This window comes from Mandrillus leucophaeus, unplaced genomic scaffold, assembly GCF_000951045.1.
Source record: "Mandrillus leucophaeus isolate KB7577 unplaced genomic scaffold, Mleu.le_1.0 Scaffold13, whole genome shotgun sequence".
In the NCBI taxonomy this organism is placed as follows: Eukaryota; Metazoa; Chordata; class Mammalia; order Primates; family Cercopithecidae; genus Mandrillus; species Mandrillus leucophaeus.
The window spans coordinates 544,220-558,556 of record NW_012101254.1 but is presented as its reverse complement, the minus strand read 5'-3'; the positions used below and the strand labels follow the sequence as shown (position 1 = coordinate 558,556).

The 14,337-nt window shown below is 48.4% G+C and overlaps 1 protein-coding gene across 2 annotated transcripts in view; it reads right to left on the bottom strand.

Moving 5' to 3' along the window:
- The window catches only part of GALNT14 (polypeptide N-acetylgalactosaminyltransferase 14), a 237,259-nt gene that overhangs the window by 28,241 nt on the left and 194,681 nt on the right, over nt 1–14,337 (bottom strand). For both annotated transcript variants that reach the window (XM_011972547.1, XM_011972546.1), the window contains 3 exons: nt 7,327–7,414; nt 6,408–6,492; nt 3,713–3,816 (listed from right to left, as the gene is read on the bottom strand). In XM_011972547.1, the coding sequence (XP_011827937.1) occupies nt 3,713–3,816; nt 6,408–6,492; nt 7,327–7,414 (277 nt within the window). The remainder of the gene's footprint in view (nt 1–3,712; nt 3,817–6,407; nt 6,493–7,326; nt 7,415–14,337) is intronic.

Here is a 14,337-nt window from a genome sequence, read left to right as displayed (position 1 = left end):
ACACTGTGTTATGTAAATTGCAGTTTAAGCATCCAATTTTAATGCAAATCAACTTCTGAAAAAAAAAAAAATCTAAAAGCCACATTTCCCTAACATCTGCTCATAGGCTGAAATGCACATGTAATGATCAAAACTATTGAGCTCACCTTAGAAATACTTTGGAAATGGTGGCACTGAGGTCAGGGCATGTGAGTGTGTGAGACACGGCTTTCACATGGCCACGGCAGCCAATCCATCAGTGGCTGCTTCTAACTCATGAAAACCAAGACGGGGTAGGGCGGGGGCAACATGCTATTGAGTAGGTCACAGTCACTCTGGCCAGGGCCTGTCCCAATCATCTCATGCATCTTTGTGCTGTGAAATAAAGACAACACGACATACGCAAACATGTCTGGAACACACAGAAATTCTATTACTTAGAAAGGAAAGAGGTCTCTACCAGCTGCTATTGTGTTTAAAGGGAATCCTTAAACATGTCTCTGTAGGGTTCCATTTAATCCAGTGAAACTTATTTTAAAAGGAGCCTCATATATATTGCCCTTCCCATCTTGAAGCCCCTTCCCATTCAGTCTCTGGTTTTTTGCACCCACATTTAGTGAGCAGTTTCTACCATTGCTGGCTCAAGAATGAGAAGTTAGGTGGATGATCTTGCCTGTAAGGAGCCCCAGGTTTGGTAGAAGGCTGGGCGGCAGGCACAGACGAAGAAAGAGACAAACACATACAAGGGCTCTGTGCAGTGACGGAGAAGAGAACCCGGTGCTGAAGGGTGCACAGTGAGGGAGGGTGGGCCAGAGGTAGGGCAGGGAAAGCTTCCTGGTTCTAGAGGAGGTGGCCCCAGGGCTGAGTCCTGCAGAAGGTCAGTTTCTGCAGCAGAGTGAGTTTGGTAGAAAAGGGAAGCTAGGTCCTAATAGCGGGTTGGGCTCACTCTGGGAAGGGTGGGAGGTTCTGTTGGTACCTCTGGATCTAAGGCTGAGGCAGGAGCAGGCTGATGAGGCTGGAGAGGCAGGCGAGGTCATGGGAGGGAGGGATCCAGCTGAGGAGCGTGGGTGTCCCCTTAGCACAAGAGGGAGCCACTGAGAATGCCAGGCAGGAAGGGGCGGGGAGGTTTACATTTCAAAACAAGCACTTTGGCCGGGGTGTGAGAGCTCAGATTCCATAGTACAATAGAGATGGAGGACCACTGGGGAGAGTATTGGGGCAGATGGAGAGAAAGCGATGGATGTGAGTGATGCTGAGGTCAGCTGATTTGCAGGACTTGGTGACTTGGTGGGTAGGAGGCCCCTCCTGCCACACTCTGGAGCCGGGACTCCTTTCTTCACCCCTTAGTGCCACCTCCCCTTCGCAGCTGGAGTATCACCCGCACACCCCATCCAAATCCCTGATCTTCACGGAGACCCTCTTTCAAATTCCCCCTTCACGTATTCAGGTGCCTTGTTAACCCCACCTGCTGATGTAACACTGTCCATGTGATACAGCCACCACTGGAAAAGCACTGCATTTTCTGGCATATAAAATGCCAAAAACAAAATCCAGAAATGGCTTTCAAAGTGCTGTTAGCTGGCTATAACATAATGGAATGTTGGGGTGGGGAAAAACGAAGTGTTTCCTGTGATAGCTGTTGGCAGTGCTTTTTTTGTGGTTTAAAAATTTTGTGATGGATTGTAAATGTCTCTCCCACACCTCCCCGCACCCTTTCCAACTTCTCTATTCCAATCAGCCCTTGTTGATGCCAAAAGAGTCGGAAGCCAGCTAGATGAGATTGCTACTTGATTTGAGCAGATGTGCGTTAACATTGCTATAAGGAAAGGTATTGCTACCGATACCAAAATGGACCACACTGTGCCATCCTTGAAATTCATGCTGCCTGAATCCAAATAGAACTTCCATGTGGAAGAAGAATCATACTCACTTTGTGCAGTTCAAGAGGGCAGAACAAGCCCCGACAGACAGAAGATGGGGCAGCTGGGCTTTGACTTAGAAGAATTCTCTAATAGTTCAACAAAAAATTTATCTACAACAGAATATGCCAAACTGTGAAGTAGTGAATGCATCACTATAAGAAGCATTTCGGCAGAGATTGGATGGCTGCGGTCTATAAGAAATGCTGTAGAGAAGATTCATCTGATGGCTGAGAGAAAGGCTGGAACAAATCACTAACTATAAGAAATACTGAGGTCGTCAAGACATAAAAATGGGCTCCGCCCCATAAGAGAGAAATCCCTGCCCCACTGAGAACACCAAAGGTCCACCTGCTCCAAGTTCTCCTGGGCTGGTGCAGGCAGACCCAGCCTCGAACCCCACACCGACAGCACCCTATCACACTCCAGAAGGCCTTCGTGGGCTGGGTCCCAGGGAAGGGATTCGATTTTGTGCGGGTGTTGGGGAGTTTTTCTGTTTTGTTTGCTGGGCATCCAGTCTGGACCCTGTATGGCAGGAGACTGACTTTTCTGATGCATTTCACTACACTGCCCAGTTTGGGAGAACAGATGCTGTGGGTCAGGCCAGAAGCCATAAATTTCCAGGAAATAACTCTCAGTGACTGAGGGAGAAAGCCATAAAACACCCTGGAGGCAGAAACAGGAGAAAACAATGGCAGCGGACAATGCATGGATTACTGCTAAATGTTGGGATGTGCCCCATGGATCATTCTCTTGGCCTGCACCCCTGCTCAGAGAGCCCGTGCCAGACATGTGCCACCGTGCCCAGACAGGGGACGGTCCCGACACTTTGGGATGCTTCCTTTTACTCTACCATGATGTGTTCATTCAACAAATCGTTACAGAGGGCCTCCTACCTGGCAGCCACTATGCTAAACACTGGAGACAGCCAGGAACAAAATGGACCCCAACCCCTGCCCTCCTGCAGCTTCTCTCCTAGTGATCTCCTAGGTCTCACCTGCTGGAAGGAACTGACATGTATTATGCCTGCATGGTGTCAAGATTTTACACACTTACTTCAAGGGCTTTTAACAACCCCAAGAAGTAGAGGTAGTATCCTGAAGTCACACCTTTAATACCAAGGGAAATGAGGTATTAAGTATCACTAGCTAGATGGAATGGGTCTTTCTGACTGTGCTGTTTCTCCTGTGGCTACAAGCCTCAGCTCTATACCACCATGACCGGACTCAACCATCTGTTTGTACAGTTTTGGCTCCTGTAACCCAGCCCCCTTCCTCACCCCTTCCTCTCCCACTATAAGATAAGGGCGAAATATCCCCAGACCCTCCTCATTATCCAAAACTGAGTGCTGCAATCAAAGAAGCCAACAGACTTTAATGGATGTTAATGGATGTCACTGTTGTTCCTGTTCCTCATTCTTTCTCCTCAAGCTCCTTCCAACTCCAAATTTTCAAGTGTATCACTCCTAGCTCAAGCCGGTACTTGACCCCTCACACTTGGTATTCTTCCTTGGTCTTCCTGGCTGTTGCATCTCAGCTTTCCCCTAACAGTCTGTCAGAGCGTGTTTCCCGGTCCTCAACATCCATGCAGCCCCATGGAGAGATTCCCTTGTTATCAACGCCCTCCAACAACTATTCCTTTGGCACCCTACTGGCTTTACCCCAAAAGAGTAACTCACCATCTCCCAAGACCTCATCCCAAGCACGTGTGACTCTCTGACAGTTTGGTGCTGGATCCAAAACCACAGAGGTCCCCGCCCCAGCCCCCAGGGTGTATAGAACAGCATAGGTCAGGATGCAGAGGCAGGGACTCACCAAAGTTCTCCCCACCCCAGATGTCCATGTCCATATCATATTTCCCCAGGTAATCAAACCAAGCTTTGTCGATCACGAAGAGCCCTCCAGCTATGATAGGAGTCCTGTGCATTTGGGAGAAAAAGAGAGGGGATCAGTTCTAGTGGGGGGATCACTCTCAAACTCTTCGGCCCCTTGAGTCTGAAATACCCATTTCCCATTTGGGGAAAGAAAACCCCACTAGGGGAAGAAAACTCTCATTTCCTTCCCATTTCTGTTCCTCTCGAGAAGGGCCAGTACATTTTCCAGTTACCTAAAATGAGAACAAGCTCCAGGGTTTTTCCCTGTGATTATCAATCTCCTGACCTTGCAGACCAGCAAATTCACTCATTAGCATACCTCCCATGGGGACACAGGGCTCACTCCGGACCCCAGCTATTCCGATGACCCGGGGAGCTTCCCCCAGCCTCTTCCACAGGATCTGCACAGCAGGGCTCTCTTGGGACCTCTGTTACTGGGAGAAGGGACAGTGGGCTACCGACTATGCAGAGGAGAAGGGCTGAGGCAGCACTTGGTAGCAGCACATCTGCTTCCTGAAACTGGGCTATCTCTCCTTTTCTTTCCTCTTTATGCCTCTGTTATGGGTTGAATTCCTTCTTAAAAAGATATGCTGGAGTCCTAACTCCCAGTATCTTAGAATGTGACTGTAATTGGAGACAAGGTCTTTACAGAGGTAATCAAGTTAAAATGAGGTGATGAGCCCAATATAACTGGTGTCCTTATATAAAGGGGAAATTTGGACTCAGAGACAGACACACAGAAGGAAGAGGATGTGAAGAGATACAGGGAAGACACGGCCATCTATTGGCCAAGGAGAGAGGCTTAGAACAGCCCTTAGAAGGAAGCAACCCTGTGGACACCTGATCTCAGACCTCTCCTCCAGAACTGTGGGATGATACATTTCAGGTGTTTAAGGAGCCCCGTGTGTGGTATGCTGTTACAGCAGCCCTAGCAAACTCACACACCCTCATATTTTTTTTCCTTTTCTTGGCCCCAGTTCCCAACCTTCCCTGGAGAGATGCCAGAGAAATGCCTGAAAAGGGGCTACCAAGGAAGGCAGGAGGGGAACAGATTCCAAGCTAATAATCAGTGGCTGGGTAGGTGGGCAAGCCATCAAAGACCTGGCCCCCGTTCAGTGGATCCAGAGGGTGAAGGGAGTTTTCTTCCATATCAAACAAGGAATTGATGGACAGCTGGTCAGAAGCCCAGGTCTCCTGATGCTGCCACATCCTGCTGTTCCTTGAGAACTAGCTTCATCCTGGGAAACAAGTGCCCTCTGATGAGCAGAGCTGTCCCACAAGAAGAGAACCTGTCCTGAGAACGACACCCCTGGGATAGAGGCAGGAAAACCCCATGGGAGCTGCACAGCATCACCTTGACCCTTTGCTCTTCCCACGCCCACACCATGCACTGCCCCTGGTGAGGAGCTGATATGAGCTGTGTGATGCTCAGCATAAGAAGAAGCTCCTCGTCCCTCTCCCTTTAGACATGAAGGACTTTGTCCTGGGTGCCATCTGGCTCCAATCTCCTTCTTGGTATCTGTCCAAATAGAGAAGCCTGGAGGAGCAAGGAGGGTCCGTCACGTAGATGAGACCAAGGTCCTGCCCCACAGTAGAATTCTCAGAGTCCCCACCCCCATCTGGAAGGTCACCATTCATATTCCCACTTTTGGCTCTTGCTAGTCCCTTTGTCCTCAATTTGACTTAAGCCAATGCACCAAAACTGATTAAATATTTACTATGTGCCAACACCAGAGACACAGAGATGCCTTTGGTTAGTCCTGGGCATCCCTAATCTGGACTGAGAAATCCAGTGGCCTCTGTTTCTATCCCTGCACTTCTTATTCTCCTGCTGCTCCGCCTGAGGCAGGTTTGTTTTAGCTTAAGTATTCCCATGAGGCCTGGGACGGGTTTACTGTCCAGTAGGTAGGACACCAAGACCATCACTCTTGATGCTGAGACCACAGGCTCCCCTGTGTGGTGGCCACTTGCTGAGACCACAGGCTCCCCTGTGTAGTGGCCAATTGCTCTATTCTACCTCAAGCCCTCAGCTGGCCCCCGGGCCCCACGCAAAGCCCTAGCCACCCTATGCTGTGGGTCACAGTGGGGCCTGGAAAAGAGAATGTGGGTCAGGACAAAGCCATCCACAGCCCAGCAAAGCTTCCAGAGTTCAAGCCACTGTCATGTTCCTGCAGAGAACAGGGCAGCTGTGCTTATGAACACGTCACAGTGGCCTTCATATTGCCCTCCACTTATAACAGCGGCTGACTCAATCTTCCTAGGCTGAATCCTGACATCCAAGACCCTGGGACTTTGCTCTTGACCCTAAAGGACCATCTTTCCCCTCATTAGAGGCCCAATGGGACCATTCAACCAATGTTGGGCTCCGACATTAGCAGGAGGCACAAGGACATCACGGCATGTGTGAAAGTGGGCAGCACACCTCAGCACCGGCCTCTGGTAGCCCCCATCCCCTTAACGAGAAGTCCCCAAGAGGATAGAAACCTCCTAAAATAAAGGCAAAAGTGGAGATGGCCTGGCAAAGGGCTCCCTTTGTCTGCTTGATGCTTTGACATCTGATATTGAGCACCTCCCTACACTCGACAGGATTCAGTGGCGATGGTCCACCCACCCCCGCACAGACCCTTCCCACTTACCTGATGGGCTCTGTGGGGTCCAGGCGCCGAGCCTTCTGCTCTGGGGAGAGCTGCTCCCACTGGAAGTGGAGGCTCCAGTCAAACCCTACAACACAGCACCAACCCACTTGTTTTGGTCTCTCAAAAGCACTTGCTCATTCTGCACCTTCTCCAGAAGGTCATGAATGTACCCAGGTCCTGGAGAGGCAGGTCTCAAAGAGGCCAGTCCCTGGATTACAGGTTTCCTTAGGCTGACCAGCAGCATGGCAGTCAAAGCTCCGTTCACAGCTTCCTGCTCTTCCTTTACCCACTACTGCCTCTCTGAGCCTTCCCTGCTGTGTAGGGTTAGAAACAAAGGGCAGAGGATAAAGAGCTAGGGGTGGGGCCTGAGGATGACAAGATGGATAGTCATGGAATGTGGGCCTCGGCACTGAGTCTCAGGAAGGTGTGAGCAGGAGGTTGGCGAGAGGCTCCTAGCCTACCTGAGCCACCTAAAAGTCATTCTTGCAGTGGGGGCAACAGTGGGCCCTGTGTGGAGAGCTGGGGTGGGTCTCCCCAAACCTGCTCCCCTCCCTAAGGTCCCTACTCCTGTTAACAGAATGATCACATGTCTCTAGGAGAGGGTGGTACTCGCTGCTGGCATCAGAACAATGCAGGCCGCATGTAGCTGGGAAATCCTTGCTCCCATCACGTTCTTGAGCCCTGAGGTGAGCCCAGTCTTAGACCTGGAGCTCTGGGTGCTGGGAGCATGCTGCCCACTCCCTAGCCCTTCCATCCACAGTCCTGGTGGTAAGGGCCAAGCTAAGGTAATTATAGTGCAGGTTGCAGGCTGAGCTTTCTCGACAAGCCACTAAGCTTTTCCTTCACTCTCTCCACTTAAAAGCAGTGACTGGGAGGAAAAGAAAATCCTTACTGGGGAGGAGGTGTCAGCCCGACTCACCCCCTCTGAGCTCCGAGGCAGACTCGATGTAGGTGAAGGTGTCCAGGTTAATGATATCGATCACAGGGCACACCACCCGCGTGTAGTCCTGTAAGACAACAGACCCGCACTCAGCTTATAGAGAGGAGCCCAGCTGGGAGTCAGGGAGCTTGGGATGGCCTCGGGAGGGTAGTGCCAGAGATGAGTTTTGTGGCTTTCATAGAGTCCTTTCATCTCTGGATCTTAATTTTTCCATCTATAAAAGGGGGCACTGGGCACTGGGCACTGGGCACTGGGACCTCTGCAGTTCTGATGCCTAAAATGCTAAGAGGTTTTCCTTGACTGCTGGGACCTCCCTGCCACAGTGGCCACCTAAGAAAGGTGGACATGATGGAGGCTGGCCGGGGAGTATTGCACACCCAGAAAGGAGAAATCGAGAAGAAGGGGCTCCAGAAGGCCTTCACCATGAATGGGGCTCTAGAAAGCAGAGGACATAGTCAGGTGGTGATACAGTTTGGATCTGCGTCCCCAGTCAAATCTCATGTTAAACTGCAGTCCCCAGTGTTGGATGTGGGGCCTGGTGGGAGGTGACTGGATCATGGCGGTGGATTTCTCATCAATGGTTTAGCACCATCCTCTTGGTGCTGTTCTGGTGATAGAGGTGTGTTCTTGTGAGATCTGGTTGTTTAGAAGTGTGTGGCACCTCCCCACTCATTTGCTCTGTTGCTCCTGCTCTGGCCATGTGACCAGCCTGCTCCCCCTTCACCTTCTGCCACGATTGTAAGTTTCCTGAGGTCTCCCCCAAAGCTGAACAGATGCCAGCATCATGCTTCCTGTACAGCTTATGGAACCATGAGCCAATTAAACCTCATTTCTTTTATAAATTACCCAGTCTCCGGTATTTCTTTATAGCAGTGTGAGAATGGACTAATACAGCTGGGAAGGTGACCCCAAGACTGCAGCCCCAAGAAGCAAAACCGTACACCCATGATGCTTCATTCTAGGCCTGTGGTTCATGGATAAGTTGATGAACAGCATCGCCCAGAGTCCTAACTTTAATTGTCCCCTGCAGATGAATAGTCACAAATTTGTACCAGGCCCTGACTTTCCTCTTAGCTTCCAGACTCAGATACAATATGCCATTGGCCACCTCCATGTGAATTCCACCCACCCTTCAAAGGTTGGCTTCATTGTCTTCTCCCCAAACATGCTTCCCTCCTTAAGTTCCCCTATTTCTGTTAACAGAATCATCACCTGTCTCCCCTCCCCGCAGCACTAAATGAAGAAGCTTCACCCAACCCATCAACTAGACCAAATCCTGCTGGTTCTAACTCCAAAACTGCTCTTTGAGTTCAGCCTGCTTCTCCTCCATCCGCTCAAGCCTGGAGTACTACAGTGGACTCCTAAACCCAACCCCACTCTATCTCCTGCTCTTCCCCTTTTATTCCACATATGGCTGCCAAAGTTGTCTTTCTGATTTGCAAATCTGACTCTGCCACTCAGCTGCTAAAAACTTTAACTGCCTCTAAGATAAGTACAAACTCCTTAGCATAGCATCCCAGACCATCAAGAACAGGCCCGTCTCTAGCTTTCCAGCCTCATTACTTGCTACGTTCCTCAGGCCACCCCATCTATAGCATCAAAATCATATAGTGGGAAACATTTTCAAAATATGCAAGCCTAAGTCACCAGCTTCTTGGAGCCATCAAGCCACTGTATATGTATTTTTCAAAATTCTCATTTCTGGGTGAGTAGCCCTGTACCCGATGTGCAGTGAGGAAAACTCCCCACATTGCTCAGAGAGGTGTCAACGAGCTGTGAACACCGAAACTTTTGGACAGCTAAATGGGAATCAGACAGCCCATCAAAACCAGCAGGTCCCCAGGAATCAGGCAGGACTGCTTTTCCAATCCTCTGCACCAACAACCCCTTGGCCAGCACAAGCAGGAACCTCTGTTTCTCCTTGAAGCCATTTAATTTCCTGGTTCAATTTTTCCCCCAAATGAGGTTGTCTTCTTATTTTAAACTCTAGATTCACTGAGTGCCCGATTTTAAGTTCACAGACTTAATCTGGCCCTCAGCCTCCCACATGTGACTCATTCTGACAGTAACAAGGTGCCTCTGAAAACCAATTGGCCCACATGGAAAGAAATGCTCATTTTCAATGCATTACTTCTACCTCTGGGATGTCACAGATGGTTCATTCACAGTCAGCACTGCACCTGCCCAGCTGCCACAGTTCCTCTGGGGCTCTTGGGCCACTGTCATTGTGTGTCTGTGGATATGTCCACAGGATCCATATGGATACACACTGCAGGCACACACACCACCATCCACACAAATACCTGTACATGCACACACAAATACACACACAATTGTTCCTTGAATTCTGAAATGACCTCAGAAGTTCAGAGATATCTTCTGTATGTCTGCCAAAGTCTTGATTTTGCCTTTGCTTTGAGCTTTGGGGCCTCTGCAGCTGTACTAGGTCCTTCTGTGACTCTTATGCAATAAAGAATTAATCATGCCCAAAGATACGTTTGGCCCTTACCCAGCTCCTGGGAGGTAACCTCTAACCCCTTGGAATGTCCTGCCTAGAAGAGTGTCTTTGTTTACTTGGGGCTGTGGGTTACACCAGATAATCTATGCTAACAATGTGGTTTATAGTGAAGACCTTGGGCCATCTGGTACCAAGTCAACTTGACCTCTGGAAAGGCATGGAGACCATGAGGTAGTCAGCCATGTCTATTTACTGACCCCCAGTAAAAACCCTGGATATCAAGGCTTGGGGGAGCTTTCCCCTTTGGCAATACTCTGTGATGTTGCCTCACAACCTTGCTAGGAGAAGTAAGTGGTATCTACAACCTACTGGGAAAGGACAACTGGAAGCTTGTGCCTGGACTCTTCCTGTGCACCTTTACCCATTGCTGGTTTTAATCTGTATCCTTTCACTATAGTTAAGCCATAACCATGATTCTAACAGTTTTTCTGAGTCCTCAGTCCTTGTAGCAAATTATTAAACTTGAGGGTAGTCTTGGGGACCCCCAGATTGCAATCCTGTTTTGCTTTGACTTAAAAAAAAATCTTTCCCCAGTATTTAAAAACTGCAATGGAAAATAAAATGCTGGTTGCTTACTTTGGTCACAGACTTCCCCAGAAGCCATGCATGGGCTCTGCCTCCAGGGCTGCAACAGGCTCTGGTACACTCCTCCTATAAGCTCTGAGGGTTTCTGTCCTTCTATTATTCTTGTCATAGCTCAGTTGTGGCATCTGCTTGGCTGAGAGTCTTGGAGGCCAGATAGGTACTGAGGGATATTTGGGACTAAGTACACATAAAGCTATGACCTTGAATAGGCCTGCAAGAGCCTTTTTAAATGAGTCACCAAAGCCAGGACACGACCTCTCTGAGTGCCCTGGGAGGTCAGTACCTGCTCCGCTTTTGTATCCCTCAGCCCCGGCCCAAAGCCTGGTGGGCAGCAGGTGTTCAATCTGTGCTGGCTAAAAGAGGGCATCTATTAGCTCCCTCTAAGGACACTGTGTCAGTGCTGCCAGCAAGCAGGTGGGTCAATTACAGCTGAACAAGATGGCTTCTCCTCCTGTAGGCTGGGTGATGGAGGGACTCTCAATTAAAGCACCAAGGCACACTGAGCTCTCTGTGTGCATGCCCCAGCAGGATGTATCTTTAAAGCAAGGTCCATGCTTAGGCTCAAGCAGACAGCTGGTGGAACCCTTGCAGAACCTGGACCACACTCCCTCCTCCCCCCTCCTCCAAGCAAATTCAAGCCACTACTCTCCACCCGACTCCTATCCAACCCTCACCAGGAGCGACTACAAGAGGCTGAATGCATCAGCCCATGGCCATCTATCACCCCTGCTATCAGGCCTCTCATTTCTCCACTGAGTCATGTAATTAAAACCATATTGTGAATGGGCAATCAAAAGCTCCTAGAGACGTCCACTCCTGTGATCAACCAGCACTCCTGAGCACCTACTGTGGTTTAGGAATCGTGGCAGGTACAAGGATGAGTAAGACCTCACAGTCTAGGGAAGGTGAGGACAGGTGAGTAGATGGTTCTGATGTGGGCATAGACACACAGCCTGGGGGCCTCTAACCTGACCTGAAGGGAGAGGCGGGGAACACAGGGAGGAGTCCTCAAAGAGGTGACATTTTGGGGCAAAGACAAGGACACCTGGGTTGACAGGACACCTGGGTTCCCATTCTGATTCTGCCATCTAGAATATGTGTGACCTTAAGTAAATCAGCCAGTTCTGGGGATTCTTTTTCTTCATCTATAAAAGAAAGACAAACTATTATTTGCAAAACTATCCTGCCTCTCTAACTGGGCTTTTGTGAGGAAACAAGAGAGAAAGGCATGTGAGAAGGCTTTGAAGAATATGTAAGCTATGATTTATATAAATTTACCAAATGCTTTGCAGAGATTGGAGTTTCTTAAAATCTTTTTTTCCTACTAAAGAACTATGTGGATAAGGAGAGTGAAAAAAAAATAAGCTTATGTTTAAAAAAAACCCCAACTTGGTACTTCTTTCAAGTATCATCATGTAATTGAAAGGAAAAGAAGGAAAATTGGGGAGGTTTTCAATGTGGAAAACACCAGCTGAGGACAGCGGATGACAGCTGAAGCCCAGCCTCTTTCTTATCTCTTTCTATTTTTGAAAATCCCAAACTCCAATTACAGCTTAAAATTTCCACTTCCACTCACAGGATCAAATCATGTCCTACTCTGAGACAAGACACATCCAAAGACACCAGGAAACAGGCTGACGCATGCCCCCCCTCCCTGTCCCCAAAGGGCTGGCCCAGAGGAACTGTTCCAGGTCATTAAAAGAGTCAGAGTCTTAGCAAAAACCTCTGCAGTCCACAAGGCCTCTGCAGACCTGGGAGGGTGAGAGCTGGACCATGGCTCCTGGGTTTGTCTCTTCGCTAATCTCTTTGCTACAAAAGCTTTAGCTCAGATAGGGGTGAGGACCCCAGGAGCTTAGCTTAGGAGGAGAAGGAGCATTGGCAGCAGGCAGACATCGCTCACATTCGGAAAGGAAGAGATGAAGGCTTGGCCTGACCAGCAGGTAAGGCTGGCCATGGATGTAGAAAGGATAGCACTTTTCGGAGAGGGTTTCTGAGATGAACTTGGGGCCACTGGGACGGAAAGGGCTTCACAGGTTCATTCACTGCCCGAGGAAAGCAAGGCTCCCTTAACACATTCCGCAGGGACAAAATCAGCCTGGGGATCCCTGCAGGTTAAGCATCAAATTACCATATGAGCCAGCAGCAATTCACATAGGCACCCCCAAATAATTGAAAACAGGAACCCAAACGAAACCTTGTACACAAATATTTATAACAGTGCTATTCACAAAAGTGAAAAGGTAGAAACAACCCCAGTGTTCATCAATGGATGGATGGATAAACAAAATGTGGCATACACAGGCTATGGAATATTATTAGCCATGAAAATGAATGCCAATACATGCATTCATACTTGAAACAGTATGCCAATATCCATACAACATGGATAAAACCCAAAGATACGCTAAGTGAAAGGAACCAGGATCAAAAGGCCATATGTTGTGTGATTCCATTTATATGAAATGTGCACAACTGGCAAATCCATTGAGACAGAGAGCGGATTAGCAGTGACCAGGAGCAGGGGGAAGAGGAGAATGAGGAGTGAGTGACTGCCAATGGGTATGAGGTTTCCTTTTGGAGTAATAAAAACTTTTCCTTTTGGGGTGATGAAAACGTTTAAAATTAAATAGTGGTGAATATTAAAATCATTGAATTGCCCACTTTCAAAAGGTTAAAATGGTAACTTTCATTATATGTATTTTACAACACAACACACAAAATGTGCACACATGTGCACATGCACACGCGCACACATACACACATGCACATTCATATGAAATCAGTTTGGGGGCAGTGGCCATGGGGACTGAGTCCACTGCTGTGACGGCTGCACCCAGAGAGGCCTGGGCACAGCTCTGGGCAGAGAGCTCCTGGGTTCAGGTCTGAGTCTTTACCATGACCTCACCTAGCAGGCCGCAACATCCAAGGAGACCTGGGGTCCCAAGAACTTCAGTTCCAGCGTGCATGGCCAGCAAACTGAGAGGGGAAGGGGTCTGGTCAGAGGCAGAGGTCCTGAGGGGTGAACAGCCTGAGGACAGACAGAAGTGCCAAGTGTGCACTGCACCATGCCCTGGACCTCAGCCCCTCATTTCCTTCTCAGAGATGAACTTCTTGACTGCAAGTGTACACTACAACACATCTGCCATTCTCTCGGCAAGGAGCAAGCTGCCTTAGAAACTTTGCTCGGAAAATGCTTATGTATAACATTAAGGGAAAAAAGCAGAATACAAAAATCATATAAATACAGTATTATAATAACTATTTAAAAAGACACTTTCTGCAAAGGCAAAAAGATCCTGAATGGAAAGAAATGTTAACAGTGGAAGTCTTTGCATGATAGAGTTTTGGTTGATTTGTCTTCATTCTACGATTCCATATTTTCCAAAATGTCTGCAATGACCATGGGTTACTGTTGTAGTGGAAAATGAGAGGTCGCAGCCTCCTCCATCCTCTGCCAAGGAATTTTTCATTATACCGCAGTCCCTGAGTTTGAAATCCACTTTAAAAATATGACCTTAGTTTAAGTAAGGAATACCTTGTCTCTTTTGTGTAAAATCCCCTGTAAACAGAGACACTATCTCCAACTCCCACCAGTTTCTTCCCAGCTAAGCACTCCTAGACTTAGTTCTGATTCTGCAACCTTAACCTTTAGTTTTTGTTTACTATACTCCAGTTTCCTTTTAACTCCAGGCATGAAGGGCAGCAGGATGACATAGCTGGCCCTAGGGTAGTGTCAACAACTCACGGGCAGAAAGACTTTTTTGGGGAGGCAAAGGTTCCTGCTGGGGAGTAGAGTTCCTCTACTTCCATAAACAGGAGGAGCACAAATGTTTTCCATATTTCTTCCTCACAAATAAATTCCTTCCTTTTTTTTTTTTTTTTTTTTT